This window comes from Acomys russatus, chromosome 13, assembly GCF_903995435.1.
Source record: "Acomys russatus chromosome 13, mAcoRus1.1, whole genome shotgun sequence".
Taxonomy (NCBI): Eukaryota; Metazoa; Chordata; class Mammalia; order Rodentia; family Muridae; genus Acomys; species Acomys russatus.
In genome coordinates, this window is record NC_067149.1 from 28,873,995 (window position 1) to 28,890,660 (window position 16,666).

Sequence of the window (16,666 nt, forward strand, 5' to 3'; positions counted from 1 at the left end):
GTGCTAGGGATAGGTTACTGCTCTACAAGTTAGCCAAGGAGGTTCCTGAGGCCCCACAAGCTATAAAGGCTACTGCTACTACTGTTGGGAGCATGCCAAAATTAGATGGTAAGTCCCTATTGCTAAAATAAACCACATACTTTGGCAATAGGACATGTAGAAGTTAGGCTAGGAGTGAGCTGGAAGCTCTCTCCTTGCTGGCTGGCTTTCACAGTGCTAGATGTCACATAGGCTGCAGGGGCAGAACTGTCACTAACACTCATGTTTGGTTAAGGACACTGCATGGTATACTATTCACAGTCCCAGTAAGATATACCCACTGAAACAATAGTGGCATGACTGCTCCAGGTGCCATTAACTGCTTGCTGACTGAACTTGAGGCCCTCTCCATAGGAGGGAACTCATATCTGGCACGGTAAACCACAGCAAAGACCTATGGCTGGACTTCAGTGGGGAAGCAGCTGCTACTGTTTTACTACAGAGGTGACGTGTGCCAAGCAAACTGCCTTCTAAAACATTTGTGTTCGCACCCAAAAACCACCATTGCTGTCTTAACTATAAAGAGCAACTTCTATTTTGCAGTGGGTGGTAGTAAGCAGGGCCTTGTAACTGATGACTCTCCCCAGAGTAAGTGACTGTTACTGTCACAGAATAGCCCAGTACTCAGCTATAAAAGAAAATAACCAGACCATCTATGTTACCTCCTCCAGAGAACATAGAAGAGCAGGAAGAAAAGAAAAAAAGAAAAAAAGGTAAAAGCTAGAAGAAACAGTGGAACATGTATAACCAATTCCTCTAAAGTTTTCATTCTGTCATGGAGGGTAGATGGAGGCTCACAAGACCTCTCCCTAAGGTTATAAAGCAGTAATAATTGCTAGGGAGAAGGAACTCTAGGACCAGCCAAGCTGCTGGAGAGCTATGCAGGTAGCTCCAATAACTTGCTGGATTGGGCTTCTTGGAGATTGCACTGTCTTTATTCACCCATGGTCATGTAAACAGGCCTCCCGAGGAGTAATCCTCTAAGTAACTCCAGGAGTTCAATGATACACACCTAGACTTAAGAAGAATTGTTTCTTTGGTCTGTTGTCTCCCTGAGAAAAGTCATCAACAACATATGACTAGGTTCCAATGTTTTCTCTTATTACATCTGCTCCCGGAAACTCAGCTGTACCACTGTTCCTTCCTCTCTGCACCATTACAGCACCAAGGCTGCTCCCAGCCTTTTGAGCCTTGCAATCTCAATCACCATCTGCCACAGTGTCCGGTGCTTCAGTCTCTAGGCACACAGTCAGCTGCCATCAAAAATTCCCACTCATTTAGACAGTTAAGAATGAGGCATTCAAATTCTAGGTAGAACTCTTTTTTTTAAAAAATTCCACTTACATAGTAAGTAAAAAATGGACAAGAAGCTGAAGAAACACAGCTTCTTGAAACAGCTGCTATCTAAATCCACACTTGAAACAATACACTAAAAACTTAAAATCTCTTTTAGCACAATTTTTTTAAGCACAATTTTGATGCAACAGTTTCATCCTAAGAGTATGCTACATATTTCATGTCCAGCTAAAACTTGGCTTTACTGTATTCATGGACCATAAGACACACTCCCCCCCCCCAAAGGTGGGGGGGGGGGGGGGAAATTACGGCACACCTTATGGTCAGGTGAGTCTTATAGTCTGAGAAATACGGTAATTATATTATTAGACTTCACTTTTCCATCAGATATCGCTTAATAACTAAAGTTCTGACACATCTTCAGGAACTGTTTTAGCTTCAAACGGGAAAACAATTGTATAAAGCCAGAGAGAAAAAATGGAGTGCACAGGAGGAAAGAACTAACTACTTCAAGTGGCACCTAAGAGAAAACCCATTCAGTCCCATCACATCCTCATCTTCTTGACAATGTAAAATACTGTGCCAAGGTGATTTTTTTTTTTTTTTTGTTTTTTTGGTTTTTTCGAGACAGGGTTTCTCTGTGTAGCCTTGGCCATCCTGGACTCACTTTGTAGACCAGGCTGGCCTCGAACTCACAGCGATCCGCCTGCCTCTGCCTCCCGAGTGCTGGGATTAAAGGCGTGCGCCACCACGCCCGGCTGTGATTTTTTTTTTAATGTCAACAGTTGATATTATTACTTTCTACTTCTTTTAAAGTGTGCAGAGTGGCCAGACTACACACAACACAGTGACAGCAGGTGACAGATGGGCCATGTACCTGCCCAGTTCATCTAGGCCTAATCACTTTGTTTTCATACACCCTGCCTTATCTGTTTACTGCTTGTCCAACTACGCATCTCAATTTGCTTTCCCAGTGTGGAGGATCTTATGCTACTGTGAACCAAATAGATCAGCTCCATCTTGTCCTACAGGGAGGGGACAGCAAGGAAAGTGATGTGCATCAGCATGTTGCTGTTAGGGATGGGAGCAGCCCATGACCTCAGCTCACGGGAGAGGGCTGCTTCCTATCCTTCACAATACACTCAAGGCAAGAGTTCAATTCCAAGCAGCCACATGGTGGCTCACAACCATCTATAATGGGATCTTCTGGCATGCAGGTGACCTGAGCTTTGTAGGCTGTATAATCTCTGCTGCAAGTATTCAACCATGCCATTAAATTACAAAAGCAGCTATAGAAATACATAAGTGATTAGGCATGACGGTGCTCCAATAAAACTTTATTTATGGGCACTAAAATATGGAGTGAATATAATTTTCATGTCACACTATTTTGTCTTTCTTTTGGGACAGTCTTCCCATGTGCAGAAACTTACAGTATTCCTGCACAGTCTCCTAGGTGCCAAGATTAAGGGTATGTACCACCATGCTTAACTCTAAGTACTACTTTTCTTATGGTATTTTTTTAAGCATTTAAAAATGTAAAAAGAAAGCCAGGCACAGTGCCATATGCCTAAAATCCTGGCACTATGGTTGCTAAAAGCAGAACAATCAACAGTCCAAGGCCAGTCACATCCACATAAAGAGTTTAACATCAACCTGGGCTACATGAAATGAGATTCTATTTAATAGCCCTTCCATATAAATAAATGAGACAAAAATAAATAAAATATGAAAGCATTATAACTTAGTGCAGGGACCAAACAGGATATATTCAGTCTATTGAGAACAATTAAGGTATTTTCTTTAAAAACCTTCTCATTTTTACCTTATACATACATATTTATTTAATCTAATAAAAACACTTTTTGGTGCATATGTGTGCAAGGTATACATGGGTGTATGTGTACATGTTCCACATAGGTATACATGCAGAGGACAGAGGTGTCTTCCTTATACACTAGGCCAGGTCTTTCACTTGAACCCCAGACACTCCAATTCAGCGAGGCCAGCTCGCTAGCTGGCTTGCTCTGAGGATCCTATCTCCACTTGTCAAGAGCTAGGATTACAAGCAGACCACCACACAGACCTGGCATTTATGTGGCTACTAGACACTCAAACTCCGGTGTTTAAACTTATGGCATGAGTGTTTTACCCACTGAGCCATTATTATCTATCACCAGGCCTCTTTATCTTACGAATACATATATTTTATGTCTTATCTTTTGTTTCTTCATTCCTGTCACGCAGTAAACTTTACATGGGCTAAGACCAAGTTGTGCCTAACCTTTACATTCTTCCATGATGCTGCTGTAATGACCTGCACAGAAAGCAGGCTTGAGTCTATCTGTGGAACACATGCTTGCCTGCCACTTCCTCTTATTGAAAGCTCAGCTCCTTATTTAAAAAAAAAAAAAAACAGTTACACAAGTAGAATTCTTGAATGTTCTCTAGGGGGAGACACATAAAATGATTCAATCTAGTTTCCAATATTAATGTACAATAGAACCTCAAGTCAAATAAAGCTTTCCTCTCCCCCCACCCCACTTTGTTTTAAATAAATACAATTTTCTACCTTTATCTTCTTACAGAACACGGAATGAAAGTTACCCCCATTTACAAAAGAGACTTAAAACTGACATTACAGATATTTAAAGAGAATTAATTATGAAGCGTTTTAGAAAGCATACATTCAAAAATATAACTAACTTCTTCCATTTTCAATATTGCTCAGCTAAGAAACTGCAGAAATTAGCAAAACCTAGCCTAAGTAGTACAGGAAATATAATATAGTTAGTGACTACTCTGAAAGTATTAAAGAGATCAGCTAATTTTGAGCCATCACCACCAGTAAGCACCACTACATAACGCAAGCTTCAAGGGACAGAACGTTAAAAAACATTTTAAGTGATTTGTTGGTACCAGGATAACCTTAAGCCATTAATCATTCACAGTAGCTAAAAGGCAATTTATAACATGTAAACCGTATGGGAAATGCTGCCCTCATATTGTACCTTAAGTGAACAAAAAACTTTTCTTATAAATGTAACGTAACAAACTACCATGCAAACAATCTACCCATTTTTAACAGCTAACAATGCTTAGTGAGTACCAGAGGAAGTATTAGAGAGGCTGGGGTTTCGTGAAGAAGTGGACATGGCTTTCTTAACCTGACGGTCATTTGTACATCAACATCCTTCTAGATAGGAATATGCAGAAGCCTAACTAGCGTGCACGGGAAAATAGAACCACTGGAGAGATAGGAACAGAAACTGGCACTCTAAAAAACAGCTAAGAGTTCAAGTTTCTGTGCTTGAGGGGGGAGAAAGTAAAGAGTAGCTCAGGCTGGCTCGATCACAGTCCCTATACTCTCCAACACTCTAGACTCCTGCTCCAAAGCTTGCTCCTATAAGAGGTTTTGTTTTGTTTTGTTTTGTTTTTTGTTTTTAGATTTGTGAGTGCTCTATCTTCAGGTCACCTGCATGCCAGAAGATCCCATTATAGATGGTTGTGAGCCACCATGTGGTTGCTTGGAATTGAACTCAGGACCTCTGGAAGAGCAGACAGTGCTCTTAACAGATGAGCCATCTCTCCAGCCCCTGATCCTATAATATTTAATTAGGGCCCAAGTAAGTTGTATCTAGAACAAGATGATGGAAAGTCAGTATACAGTAACCTTATAGCCCCATAAGACTTGTCTGACCTCAAGTGAATCACCTTTTTTTTTTTTAAGGAACAGGCCTGCTTAAGTGCTGTGTACCTGCTAGTACACAGTGTAGGAACCAGGCCTGACTGGGCTGCCTGCCTGTCTTGCTGTTTCATATCCTGTTTCTAGCAGCTTCCACGTCTGTGTTTATCTTGGTTAGCTAGTCATGTTTACTGCTCTGAGAACACGCCCCTCCCTTCCTCGAGACTTTTCCTCCTGTGTGCGATTACCTCTTGAGGGATTTCACCTGGGAGGAGGATTCCTGTTTGGCTGCCTTTAAGAAGGCTCTTTGGAACTCTGGGGAGAGAATAATAAACCGCTGCTGCTGCGGCTGCTGCTCTCTTAGCACGAAGGACGTGTGTGTGTATGCGTGTGCGTGTGCGTGTGCGTGTGCGTGTGCGCGTGCGCGCGTGCGTGCGTGCGTGCGCATATAAGTTAAATCCGCAGTCCCTCGCCCTTGACTCGGTACCGCGGTGGCGCGGGCGCCACACACATTACTTGCTTCAGGACTCAGTGACACAGACACTAAGGCCTATCTCCTCTCTTGTATTCATAACCATAAATTTAACTCTGCAATCCAGCACGATCTGAAAAGGGGTAAGAAAAATATGTAACCCAAAGGCCTTAGTTATGGTTTCTATTTCAGCGATTAAAGGGTTTATTTCCTTTGCAGTTTGTAGTGCACCACACACGGAAGACAGGGTAGAAATTCAAGGCAGGAACCTGGAGGCAGGAACTGAAGCAAAGACCAAGAAGAAAAGCTGATTACTGCCTTGGGTCTCTAGGCTTGCTCAATTTACATACTTTTTGTTGGTTGGTTGGTTTTGGTTTTTTGTTTGTTTTTTCAAGGCAGGATTTCTCTGTGTATCCCTGGCTGTTCAGGAAATCACAGATCGGTCTGTCTCTTATTCCCAAGGGCTGGGATTAAAGATGTGTGCTAGCACCATTTTTTTTTTAAAGCTTATATGAAAAAACAGAAGTGTACTTTATTTTTTTTTTTACATTTTTTATTAGTTTATTCATATTACATCTCGATTGTTAGCCCTTCACCTATTTCCTCCCATTCTTCCCTCCCTCCCACTTCCCCCCTTCTCCCCTCCCCTATGTCTGTGATTGAGGGATACCTCCTCCCCCTATATATGCTCTTAGAATATCGAGTCTCTTCTTGGTAACTTGCTATCCTTCCTCTGAGTACCGCCAGGCCTCCCCATCCAGGGGACGGCTCGCACCATTCTTTTACACCTCGGGACCACCTGCACAGGAAAGACAGGCCCCACAATGGGCTGGATTCTTCCTCATCAATCCCCAATCAAGACAACACCCTACAGACTTGCCTACAGGAGATGATAAAGATGTTTCCTCAACTGAGTTTCCTCTTCCCAGAAAACTCTTATAAAAAAAAAAAAAATCAAACAACAACAAAACCAACTAAATAACTAAACAAATAAGCAGGACACTAAAGATCCACAGGGAGAGCACAAGGGCTCTAGGATAAGGCAGAGGGTGGGTTGCACTCTCCTGAGCTGCAAACAGGATGCACACACATCAAAGCATTAGAAGTGTCCTCAGTTGGCAACAGTGATCTCCCTGCTGGCTTCCATGACGCCCATGCCTTCTTTCACCTTCGTAAGGACCATACGATGGCACCCAACCAGTCTCAGCGGTATACATGGGGCACTGGGAAGCTTTTGTGCTTGGTCCAGCATTTGCCATGACAACGTATCTACAGGACCACATGCTCTGGGATGAAGTTCTCACCTTAACATTTCTTTCCACAGGTGAACTTGACCCCAGTGCCATTATGGAGTGTATAGCCACTACCCCAGCAGCTGACGCCTGGAACAACTCTGTGAAAGGAGGAACCCTTCTAATAAAACCCTTCCTCTCCTGAGCTCCAAGTATGAAACGTTTCTGCTGTCTCTGGAACTTTCTCTACAGACAAGTGAAAGAGATACAGCTCATGGACTCACCATCAACCACCATGTCAAAGAACACTGAGGTGCTAAAACACTGACAGCTAAAAGCAAAGGACCTCAGGGGTCAGCAACGTCTGCAAAGCTACTAACTCCTCTTTCTATTGCTCTAAATTTTTACTGGATCCTTTGCACAGCATGTGCTTTGGAGTAGGTACTCATTTAAAATGTCTGCTGAATAAATCAATTGCTAGATAAACAGGTCAGCCAATTAACAGATAGTTGATATTGTGCTGGGGAAATGGTGGGAGCTAAGGCAAGGAAGTCAAATTCAGCAGGACTCCCCTCTGCAGGAGGTGACATGCCTTACATGACTTCAGTTTCCTTGGTTTTACGTTTTCACACCTACATTTACCTTCTGAGCTTTTTGTTATACACACAATTAAAAAACATAAAACAAAACAAAAACAAAAAACAAAACCAAACTTGTAGCATAGCATATTTTCCTAGCATGCTTCAGGCTCTAGGTTCAATCCTTAGCAATGAAAAATTAAATTTCTGGATTGAGGCGGTGTACTCCGGAGAAACGCGGCTGGCGGTAGACAGGCTGTTGTCTTTCGGCTGAAGTGTAGTCAGGTTTCTCCAGTATTACCTCAACGAGCAGGGCGATCGCGTCTATACGCTGAAGAAATTTGATCCTATGGGACAGCAGACCTGCTCTGCCCATCCTGCTCGGTTCTCCCCAGACGACAAGTACTGGAGACACCGAATCACTATCAAGAAACGTTTCAAGGTTCTCACGACCCAGCAACCGCGCCCTGTCCTCTGAGGGTTCGTTGATCTCTTGTGCTGCCCGGCCCCAGGCCGATTAACAGTAACCAAACGTGACAGTTCGTGAGCGGCGAAGCCTTGCCATGCTGTTTGGGACTCTATCTCACTACGTGGTTGAGTCTGTAGTGATGGGCATCGCCAGTAAAAGGAACAATTTTAACCTTTTTTTTTTCTTTCATGTTTTGACTTACTGCCAGGTTATTAAAGATACAATGACTTGAAAGTTAAAAAAAAAAAGAAAAAAAAAAAAAAAAAGAAAGAAAAATTAAATTTCTAAACATTCTTTGGAATATATAATGTTCTAATCCCCTATCCAAACTACTGTATTTTCAGGAGCCTGACATAGCAGGCACTCAACAAACACTTGCCAAATAGATTGCAGAATAATTGTTTAGAATACATTTAAACAATAACAATTAAAAGATCCAAGGAGGTGTGTTAATATTAGTCAATCTAAATTAATTCATGTACTAATATTCTAATTTGGGGGTGTATCTTCTACACTGAACTTGTGAAAACATTTTCTAGAGCTGAGGACATACTGCACACATGTGAGGATTGGAGTTTAGATCCAGATCCCATGTAAAAACCAGGAGGCATGAAGGCCACCTGTAACCCCAAAGTCTAGAGACAAAGATGAAAGATTTCCTACATCAAGCTGCCTACTTAAGACTAGCCAGAATCAGTGAGCCAGGGGTGCAAGAGAGACCCTGACTCAATTACATGAAGTGTGTCCAAGGAAGACAACCTACAGCAACAACATCAGGCGCCCATATATACATGTATATGCACATGCATATGCCATGTGTCCACACAGATGAAAGCATGCACTTGCAGGCATAACACACAGATACACACACATACACACACAAATAGTATTTTTTAAACTGACTCCAAAATAAATAGAATTTAAATATTAAAAATTCACTTGTAAAGTTTCATCAGAATTCAATTCAGAGCTCATATAATAATACATCTGTCATTGAGCCTCAATTTATCATAATCATCTACTTTTCTTAAAAATGAAAAGCATGTCAGCCCTGAGATCTGTGCATGGTGTCCTGGCAACTGTTTTCCCCACTGACCATGTTATTGTACAAAAGAAGATTGTAAAGCAGTAATATCTGAAAACTCTGTTACCACTGAGATTAGTTAGTAACAGATATGTAAGGGCTGTGACTCATCTCAAGTAAAACTAGTCTTTAGTCCATACAGGAGGTTTCTTGGGCTACATACTGCCTGACATTCATCAGACTTCATGTGTTTACAGGACAGGTTTCTACTAGCCTGGGTGCTGGAAACAGACCTTAGGACACTATACAAATAAGGCGAGCCCCACTACTGAGCTACACCCAGCACATCCTCAGCTCCTCTAGTATGAGTTAACAGCCAAAACACTTTCATACACTTGTCCAAACAAAATGGTGACTAAATTTAAATAGGTAACATAGTATAGTAGTTTAAAAGGCAGACTTAGGCACTGGAGAGATGGCTCAGAGGTTAAGATAAGACTGCTCTTCAAGAGGACCCAGGGTCAATTCCCAGCACACACATGGCATGTCATAACTGTCTGTAACTTCTGTTCCAGGGTATCTGATATCTTCACACAGACATACATGCAGTCAAAACACCAATGTATGTAACATAAAAATAAACAATTTTTTAAAGTCAGACAACACACAAAACAGGGCCACCCATGAATCCTACACATTCACTGGCCAGTCAGCAATTACCAACTCACAGCCAATGTGTTTCAGAAGCACCCCAGTATATAGCCTCTTATTGCAACAAGACAGGCTTTCTCATAATCAATGTGGGTTATTTTGAGACTGATGCCAGATTCCATTTATAATGATTTCAATAGGTATGAGGGCCCAGACTTTGAACTACACAGACTTACAGTCAAGTTGGGGTTGTGCTGTCTACTCTGCTGCTCACTTAATTTTTTAAAGACTGCCTTTCCTCTACAAGCATGGGGGCAGGTATTCCTGCTTTTCCAGATGGCACTAGAAGTGAACTGAGAAGGGAAGGCATCAACAGAACAGAGCCTGGAGCTAACATACAGAAGGTACCAATGGCTACATGAAAGCATGGCAGGTGTGATTACCATTTCCACTGAGGCTCACATAGGAAAACATGGGCCAAAGCCTACTTCAAAGAAGCCTCCAGAGAGTTCAACCTCCTTTTCCTGCAAACTGGAAATGGTACCCGACCCCATCACAAAGCAGAAAAGGATAACTAATGGTAGCTGAGCAGCAAGGGCTATTCAGAAGGCAACTGGTACTTCCCATGACAGCAAAGTCAGGTAACTTAGTCATTAGAGATGTGACCGGCACAAGCAGCGCCTGCCTGGAACAGCCACCTCACTAACTGTTGGCTCCACAACATGGGATAGGCAAAGCCAGACAAGCTCAGGCTTCCTCTTTACAAATACAAAGTAACAACCTCAAGTACTGAAATTAGACTCCTCCTGCAACTAGGCCTAGAAAAACCTACAGGGTATATATTATAGGAGGCATGGGTGCTTCCCATTCAAGGTAGTGGGGATCACAGAATGAGCTCAATAGTTAAGGTGGGTTGCTGCCCCCGCCCCATCGTGTTCAGCCTTCTAGCAGAGGTAGAGTGAGAAAACCTTATCGTGTCGGTAAAGCATAGAGTGTATGATCACGCGGTGGATGATTAAGGCTTGCTGCTTCCAGTAGAATAAAACTAAGGTGCACTGGACACTGCCCTCTTTTCCATTTTTCTCATTCACAACTGACTGAAAGCAGCTAAAGGATGGCTCCAGGAAGAGTTCTAGTCACTCTTTAAACACAAAACAAACCAAGGAGGTGGAGGCAGAGACATTTGTTGTGGAGTCAGTAAACAGAGAATTACATGGGAGAGTTTTGTTCTCTCAAAAGGACTGAAGAGGGGAGAACAAACCTACGGGCAAGGTCCTTCGTTAAACACTGAAACAGTACTTACTAGGTGAGGCCAGGTTTCCCACCCCAAAGAAGTTTGGATTTAATACTCAACAAAAGAAACAGATAAGCACAGCTTTCTGCAAGATGAGAGGAGGGAAGGATGCAGGAAACTTGAAGATGCTCAAAGCCCAGTAAAGCATCCTTGTAAAGGCTGTTATGAAGTCAGATATAGCAAATTCACGGCTCTTTGAAAACTCCCATCTTAGTCAATTACCATGAAGTACTCTCTGTAGCTGGGTCTGGAAACTCCTCCATTTGAGGTCAGAATTTCTTTGGGGGAAAGAGTCATTTGCTACTTCCTACTACGTAAGCACTATCTGATCTTTACAACAGAAGTGTGGCTGCTTGGAGCTGTGTTCTGAATGTTAACTACATACACAGTCATTCTTGGGAAACACCAAATGCCAGGCTGGTGCTATTTCCACTTAGCTTATGGAGTGTTCACACAAATGAGATTCCTCAGTGTAATAATGGCATTCGTGTGCCATCGCCTGTGCGGACACAGGTCACAACCCTCATTCAGAGCTTGTCACCCTCACATCCAATGGCTCAGGGTCAGGACAGTCCAGTGCTGTGCTTTCCACACTGTAGGTGCCCTATGCCAGCCGCAGAACCCAGTGCTGTGGCTTAGTCAGCTCACATTCATTTTCAGCAGGGCCTCTAGTGTGCTGTTTCAAGTTTTCTGCTAACAACATACAGCTGGAAAGACTATTTCTTGTTAGTGATAACGATGAAAAGTTAAGTCTCAATTTCAGCTCTAACCTACTAAAACTGTTTGAATAATTGATTAGACTGTAAATCAAGGCAATCACATTTATTTTGGGTTATGTAATCACAGAACTGATTACTTTTCAAATAAAAATCCAGAGTACCAGATTACTTCCCAGAATAAAAAGTAACAAGTAATAGTTCATATGAATGAGACCCAGAGTGGTTATGTGTGGAAGCATACATGGGAGGGCTTGCTGCAGTTTTGCTGGTTTCCCCCTGGAAGCCACAATGTAACAGTCTCCAAGCTTAAATCTATGAACAACACTCACAAAATCCTGCAAGACTACAAAAAAGCAAGTAATTGTGATGTGTAGCTCCAGATCGACAATCATTCATTTAGAGTAGATTGATTTTTCAAGGTAATTTTAGAGATTCAAGAAGTACCTTGGATGGAGAGAAAAAAAATTACATAAAAAAAAAAAAAAAAAGGCAGTTTGTCTCCCAGAGTTAAAGGAGATAGATTTCTCAATGATATTCACTCATTTATCCTAAACAACAATCCTTCAAAGTAAAATACTGCTAGTCTAAACCTATCGGGTGAATGAAAAGGCATCTTTCAGTTAACTATGATTCATTTTCACAGTTATCATCTATAAACATGCATACCGAGAGCATGAAGAACGCAGGTCACACTGAAGACAAAGAGCCAGATGTCCCTCACCTGTGATTTTCCCTAACAACCCAATCAAGTCACCTGGACAGGAGGGATGAAGTTCTTTTCTGATGTATATAGGGGAGAAGGTTCGCTTCTTATGCATATAGGAGCTGACCGTCCCTTCATATGGATATAGGGGATAAACATCCCTTCTTAAGGACAAAGGAAGTGAACATCCTTTCTTATGTATATAGGAGATGAGCTTCCCTTTTTATGCTGAATCCTGTTGCTCTATCCGAATGATGTTCTAGTCGTTCTACTCTAAAGATGCTGTTATGAGCACTTTGGAATCTGTTTTGAAGCCTGGAATTTTCCATATTCTTTTTGTTTGTTTTGTTTTTAAGTTTTTTACTTCATTGAGATAAATACTGAATATTAAATTAAGAGACCTGACTCTGATGTTTGTTGACTGGGCTAAGACTAGAAGATATGCATCTGTATTAGAACATGTCAAGAAAAGACGTATGTCCCAAATTTCCACTTGCCACCAATGACTTCTTGCCAGAAACAAACTCTTTTGCAGCCTTTACGACATTAGTATCAGCCATCATGTCAATTTGTTGAAGGATGGTAGATGGCAGTATATAAGAACCCACAACTCAGCCGGGCATCATGGCGCATGCCTTTAATCCCAGCACTCGGGAGGCAGAGGCAGGCGGATCACTGTGAGTTCGAGGCCAGCTTGGTCTACAAAGCAAGTCCAGGACAGCCAAGATAACATAGAAAAACCCTGTCTCGAAAAAACAAAAAAAGGAACTCACAACTCGGGCCTGTGACCCAATTTCACTCAGGAAACCCTCGAAAGTCTCCACAGACTTAGGGATCCAGCTTTCTGCTTGTTCTTGGCAGCTAGACATCTACACTGGAAAGGTTTCCTTGCGCAACTGCTTTTTTTGGTAGGAACACCACCAGTAGGAACACCATCAGTAGGAACACCACCTCCAGAAGCCATGGAGTTTGGCAGCCGCGCCACAGGGCCTACGGGTCCTCAGGGCCCACAACACCAGAGCACCTACTCTGCAAAGTAACCTTGATGCCATCTCACTGGAGACAAGCAGATCTTCCATATTCTTAGAACCAGAAAGCATTTCACTTTTTATGCTAAACTTAGCAGCAGTCAAGAGTCTTCAGAATAGTAATGAAAAGTCCTTCCTGCTTTCCCAAGTCTAGGTGACAAGTTCCCTCCTAACCAATCACTGTCCCTCACAGGCAGAGCACCTGCGACTCTGTATTGGAACTGCTGGCTTATTTATGTCTCTCTGACAAAGCTGTAAGCCCACTGGATGAGAGGATTTTCTACCCTCATTATTGGACCCACAGTCCAAGCCCAGTGTCTAGAAAGTTCCAGGAATCCAAAAAATGCTGAACAGCATAATCTATCCTCAGTGTGCAGGGATCTGAGATGCTGGTGCACTCCTCCCTTTTCTCTCCCTCTCGTAGAAAAGGTAAGCATGACTGGGCAGCTCTGTAGAGGACCATTGCTGTTTATATCCGGGGGTGGGGGATGGATCTGATTGTTTTCGTTACTTATTTATATATAGAAAAGAGCAAACACCATGATTACATCTTCACCTACTAAAATCTACAGCTCCTCACGCTCAGACTTGCAAGCCTACCTTACCTAGTTGCAGTATCTTTACAGTGTCTCTACAGGCTCTTGTCACCAGCTTGAAATGACGATAAAGCGGGTAGCACAAAACTCTCCTTCCAAAAGACACCAGGATTTCATGAACGTCCATCCACATCTATAAAGAGGCATCTCAGTAAGCAATCTCCATAGACTACTACACAACAAAAGCACACAACGGAAAGAGAACACTCCCGATTAAGCCCTGGAAGCCTGCATAACTGGCCACGAGATTCTTCTCGTCCACCTCACTTTATCACAGGCTTATAGTTCTTCATGAGGCGTCAACAAATCCCTAAGTGCAGCCTGAAAACCACCTATGAAGAAGGAACATTTTAACCTTAACAGGGACAGGCATTCAGATTCTAAGCTCAGATTTGGATTTGATGGCAGAGGGGGGATAGGGACAGGCTTCCTGACTTTATAAGTAGCTCCTAGCCGAGGTTGCTGGCAAGGCTGCTGGCCTACTCTCTTAGCGTTGGAAGAGTAAGAGCCTCCCATGGTACTGGTGCTGGGCTGACTCTTACCTCCTCATAGAAGGAAGTAAGGCATGAAGCAACCTCCACTGTACAACTAAAAAGTACACATTATCTGAACAGATGGCACAACTTGCATGTTGAACAATTTGTTCTGAATGCAGACACTTAAAAGATACCATTCTTGGGGGCTGGAGAGATGGCTCAGATGATAAGAGCACTGACTGCTCTTCCAGAAGTCTCCAGTTCAATTCCCAGCAACCACATGGTGGCTCACAACCATCTATAATATGATCGGATGCCCTCTTCTGGCATGCAGCTGTACATGCAGGCAGAGCACTGTAAAAATAATAATAAATACATACATACAAAAAGGATAACATCCTTTAATAAATTTTATGAGAACTACATAAAAAGAATTAGAAAATAGATAAAAACCAATTATCACCACATTAAAGATGACCAGCAGGACCAATAGCATGGCTCCATGGAATAATGTACATGCACCTAATGATGTAACCTGAGTTCAAGACTAGAACCTACATAAAGGTGGAAGGCAAGAACTGGTTCCACGAAATTGTCTCCTGCCCTTCATATGCATAAATAAGTGCCCTGAAAAGTAATAATAATGAGAAATAAAATTTTGATTTTTTTTTTAAAAAGAGGTTAACAGTTCTAACCATAAAATGACAGGATGCCGTATAATTTATTTAAGCCGCATGACTTGAGTTTCTTCAACTGTAGATTCTTCAGTTGCAAATACAACCACACTCACCTTATTATGCTACTACCGAGGAACAAGATAAATAAAAGATATAAGGCACTCAGCATGACTCTGGTGGTTCATTATCATCTAAGTTTGTTTTCCATTTTTGAACTCTGAGCCCCAATTTATTAATATTCCTGCTGCTCTACCACATTTTCCCAAACACATCACTGTCCTCAATGATATCGAGCAAGTATTTCCCTCCACAGTTTCTGCAATGCTGACATGCCTTGACTATCCCAGTAAGTTTATTGGTTTTTTTGTTGTTGTTAAGATTTATATATTATATACACAGTGTTCTGCCATGCCAGAAGAAGGCACCAGTTCTCATTATAGATGGTTGTGAGTCACCATGGGTTGCTGGGAATTGAACTCAAGACCTCTGGAAGAGCAATCAGTGCTCTTAACCTCTGAGTCATCTCTCCAGCCCCAGCAAGTTTTTTTTTTTTTTAAGTATAATAGAGCTCAAATTTAAAGACATTAAGTAATCAACAAAAAACCTACCCAAAATGAAGAACAACAGAAAAATAACTTTCTAAAAACAAAAGCCTAAACAATATCAAATAGCAATCATACCTCAAACCAGCAGAGTGTTGGGCTCAGCTTTCTGATAGTCCATGCAGATTCGACCTTGGTTTGGGAGAAAGAAGTGTCACCTTCAGAAGTCATTTGGAAATGAAACAAATATATCCACTAAAACTAGTACATGAAAACAAAATGCGAAAACAATGTATTTATGAACATCAAAAATTAATTGTACTGATGCAGAGACTGAAAAAAAAAATGTCTTTGGTCGCTTTGCTTGGGATTCTATGAAATTAATCATGCCACTGATGAGAGTACCAGAATATACACACAAATAAGCAGGGCATTCAAACAAGACAGAAACAAAATGTTTGCTCTTTCTTTCTCTACAAAGTCACGAGGTGTTGAACTGCTGTCCCAGCACCTGAAAACCCTCATCAAGAAACGGCCTTTCAGAGAATGCATGTGGGATTAGCAGGTGTCCGCAGGCTTGCAACGATGCAAGACTTCATGATCTTAAACATGCAAATAGAAGAAAAACTGGCAAATCTGATCAAGTATAACACTTTTACTCATAAAGATTCAGTATGTGGGGCTGGAGGATGGCTTGATGGTCAAGAATACTAGCTGCTCTTGTACAGGATCTGGATTCAGTTCCTAGCACCCATATGGTGGCTGACAACCATCCATAACTGCAGTTTCTGGAGATCTGATGCCCTCTTCTGACTTTCCCATGCACAAGCATGTTGCACATACATACATGTAGGAAAAACCTCATATACATAAAAATTTAATTTTTAAAAATGTTTTCAAAGACTCAATAGTATAAAATGAAGAGCCTTTATTTGTTATTTATTTATTTAATTTTGGGTCCAAGAAAACATTCAATCTACTTAGAATGTCTTTAAAAAAAAAAAAAAAGACTTGAAACCAAAGTATTTTCAGATATGCTACATTCCTGATAACTCCAATTTGATTCACTTAGATCATATGCAGGCCACAATAGTCACTTTAGAAATTTTCACAATTATGACAACAAAGAATTGGCATCTCAAACTCTACTATTGTACTAGTGTTATAATGCTACCTGAGATAAGT

General features: G+C 41.7%; 2 protein-coding genes across 2 annotated transcripts in view; one reads left to right on the forward strand and one right to left on the reverse strand.

The window, feature by feature from the left end:
• Nucleotides 1-16,666, reverse strand: part of Shq1 (SHQ1, H/ACA ribonucleoprotein assembly factor) — a 110,780-nt gene that overhangs the window by 55,644 nt on the left and 38,470 nt on the right. Inside the window, exons 8-9 of the mRNA XM_051154995.1 lie at nucleotides 15,620-15,673; nucleotides 13,791-13,919 (exon numbers count right to left, since the gene is read on the reverse strand). Coding sequence (XP_051010952.1) covers nucleotides 13,791-13,919; nucleotides 15,620-15,673 — 183 coding nt within the window. The remainder of the gene's footprint in view (nucleotides 1-13,790; nucleotides 13,920-15,619; nucleotides 15,674-16,666) is intronic.
• LOC127197223 (H/ACA ribonucleoprotein complex subunit 3-like) lies at nucleotides 7,577-8,000 on the forward strand (the record flags this gene model as incomplete). Its single annotated transcript, XM_051154994.1, has 1 exon — nucleotides 7,577-8,000. A coding segment is annotated over one exon (204 nt), but the record flags the coding sequence as incomplete, so codon positions are not given.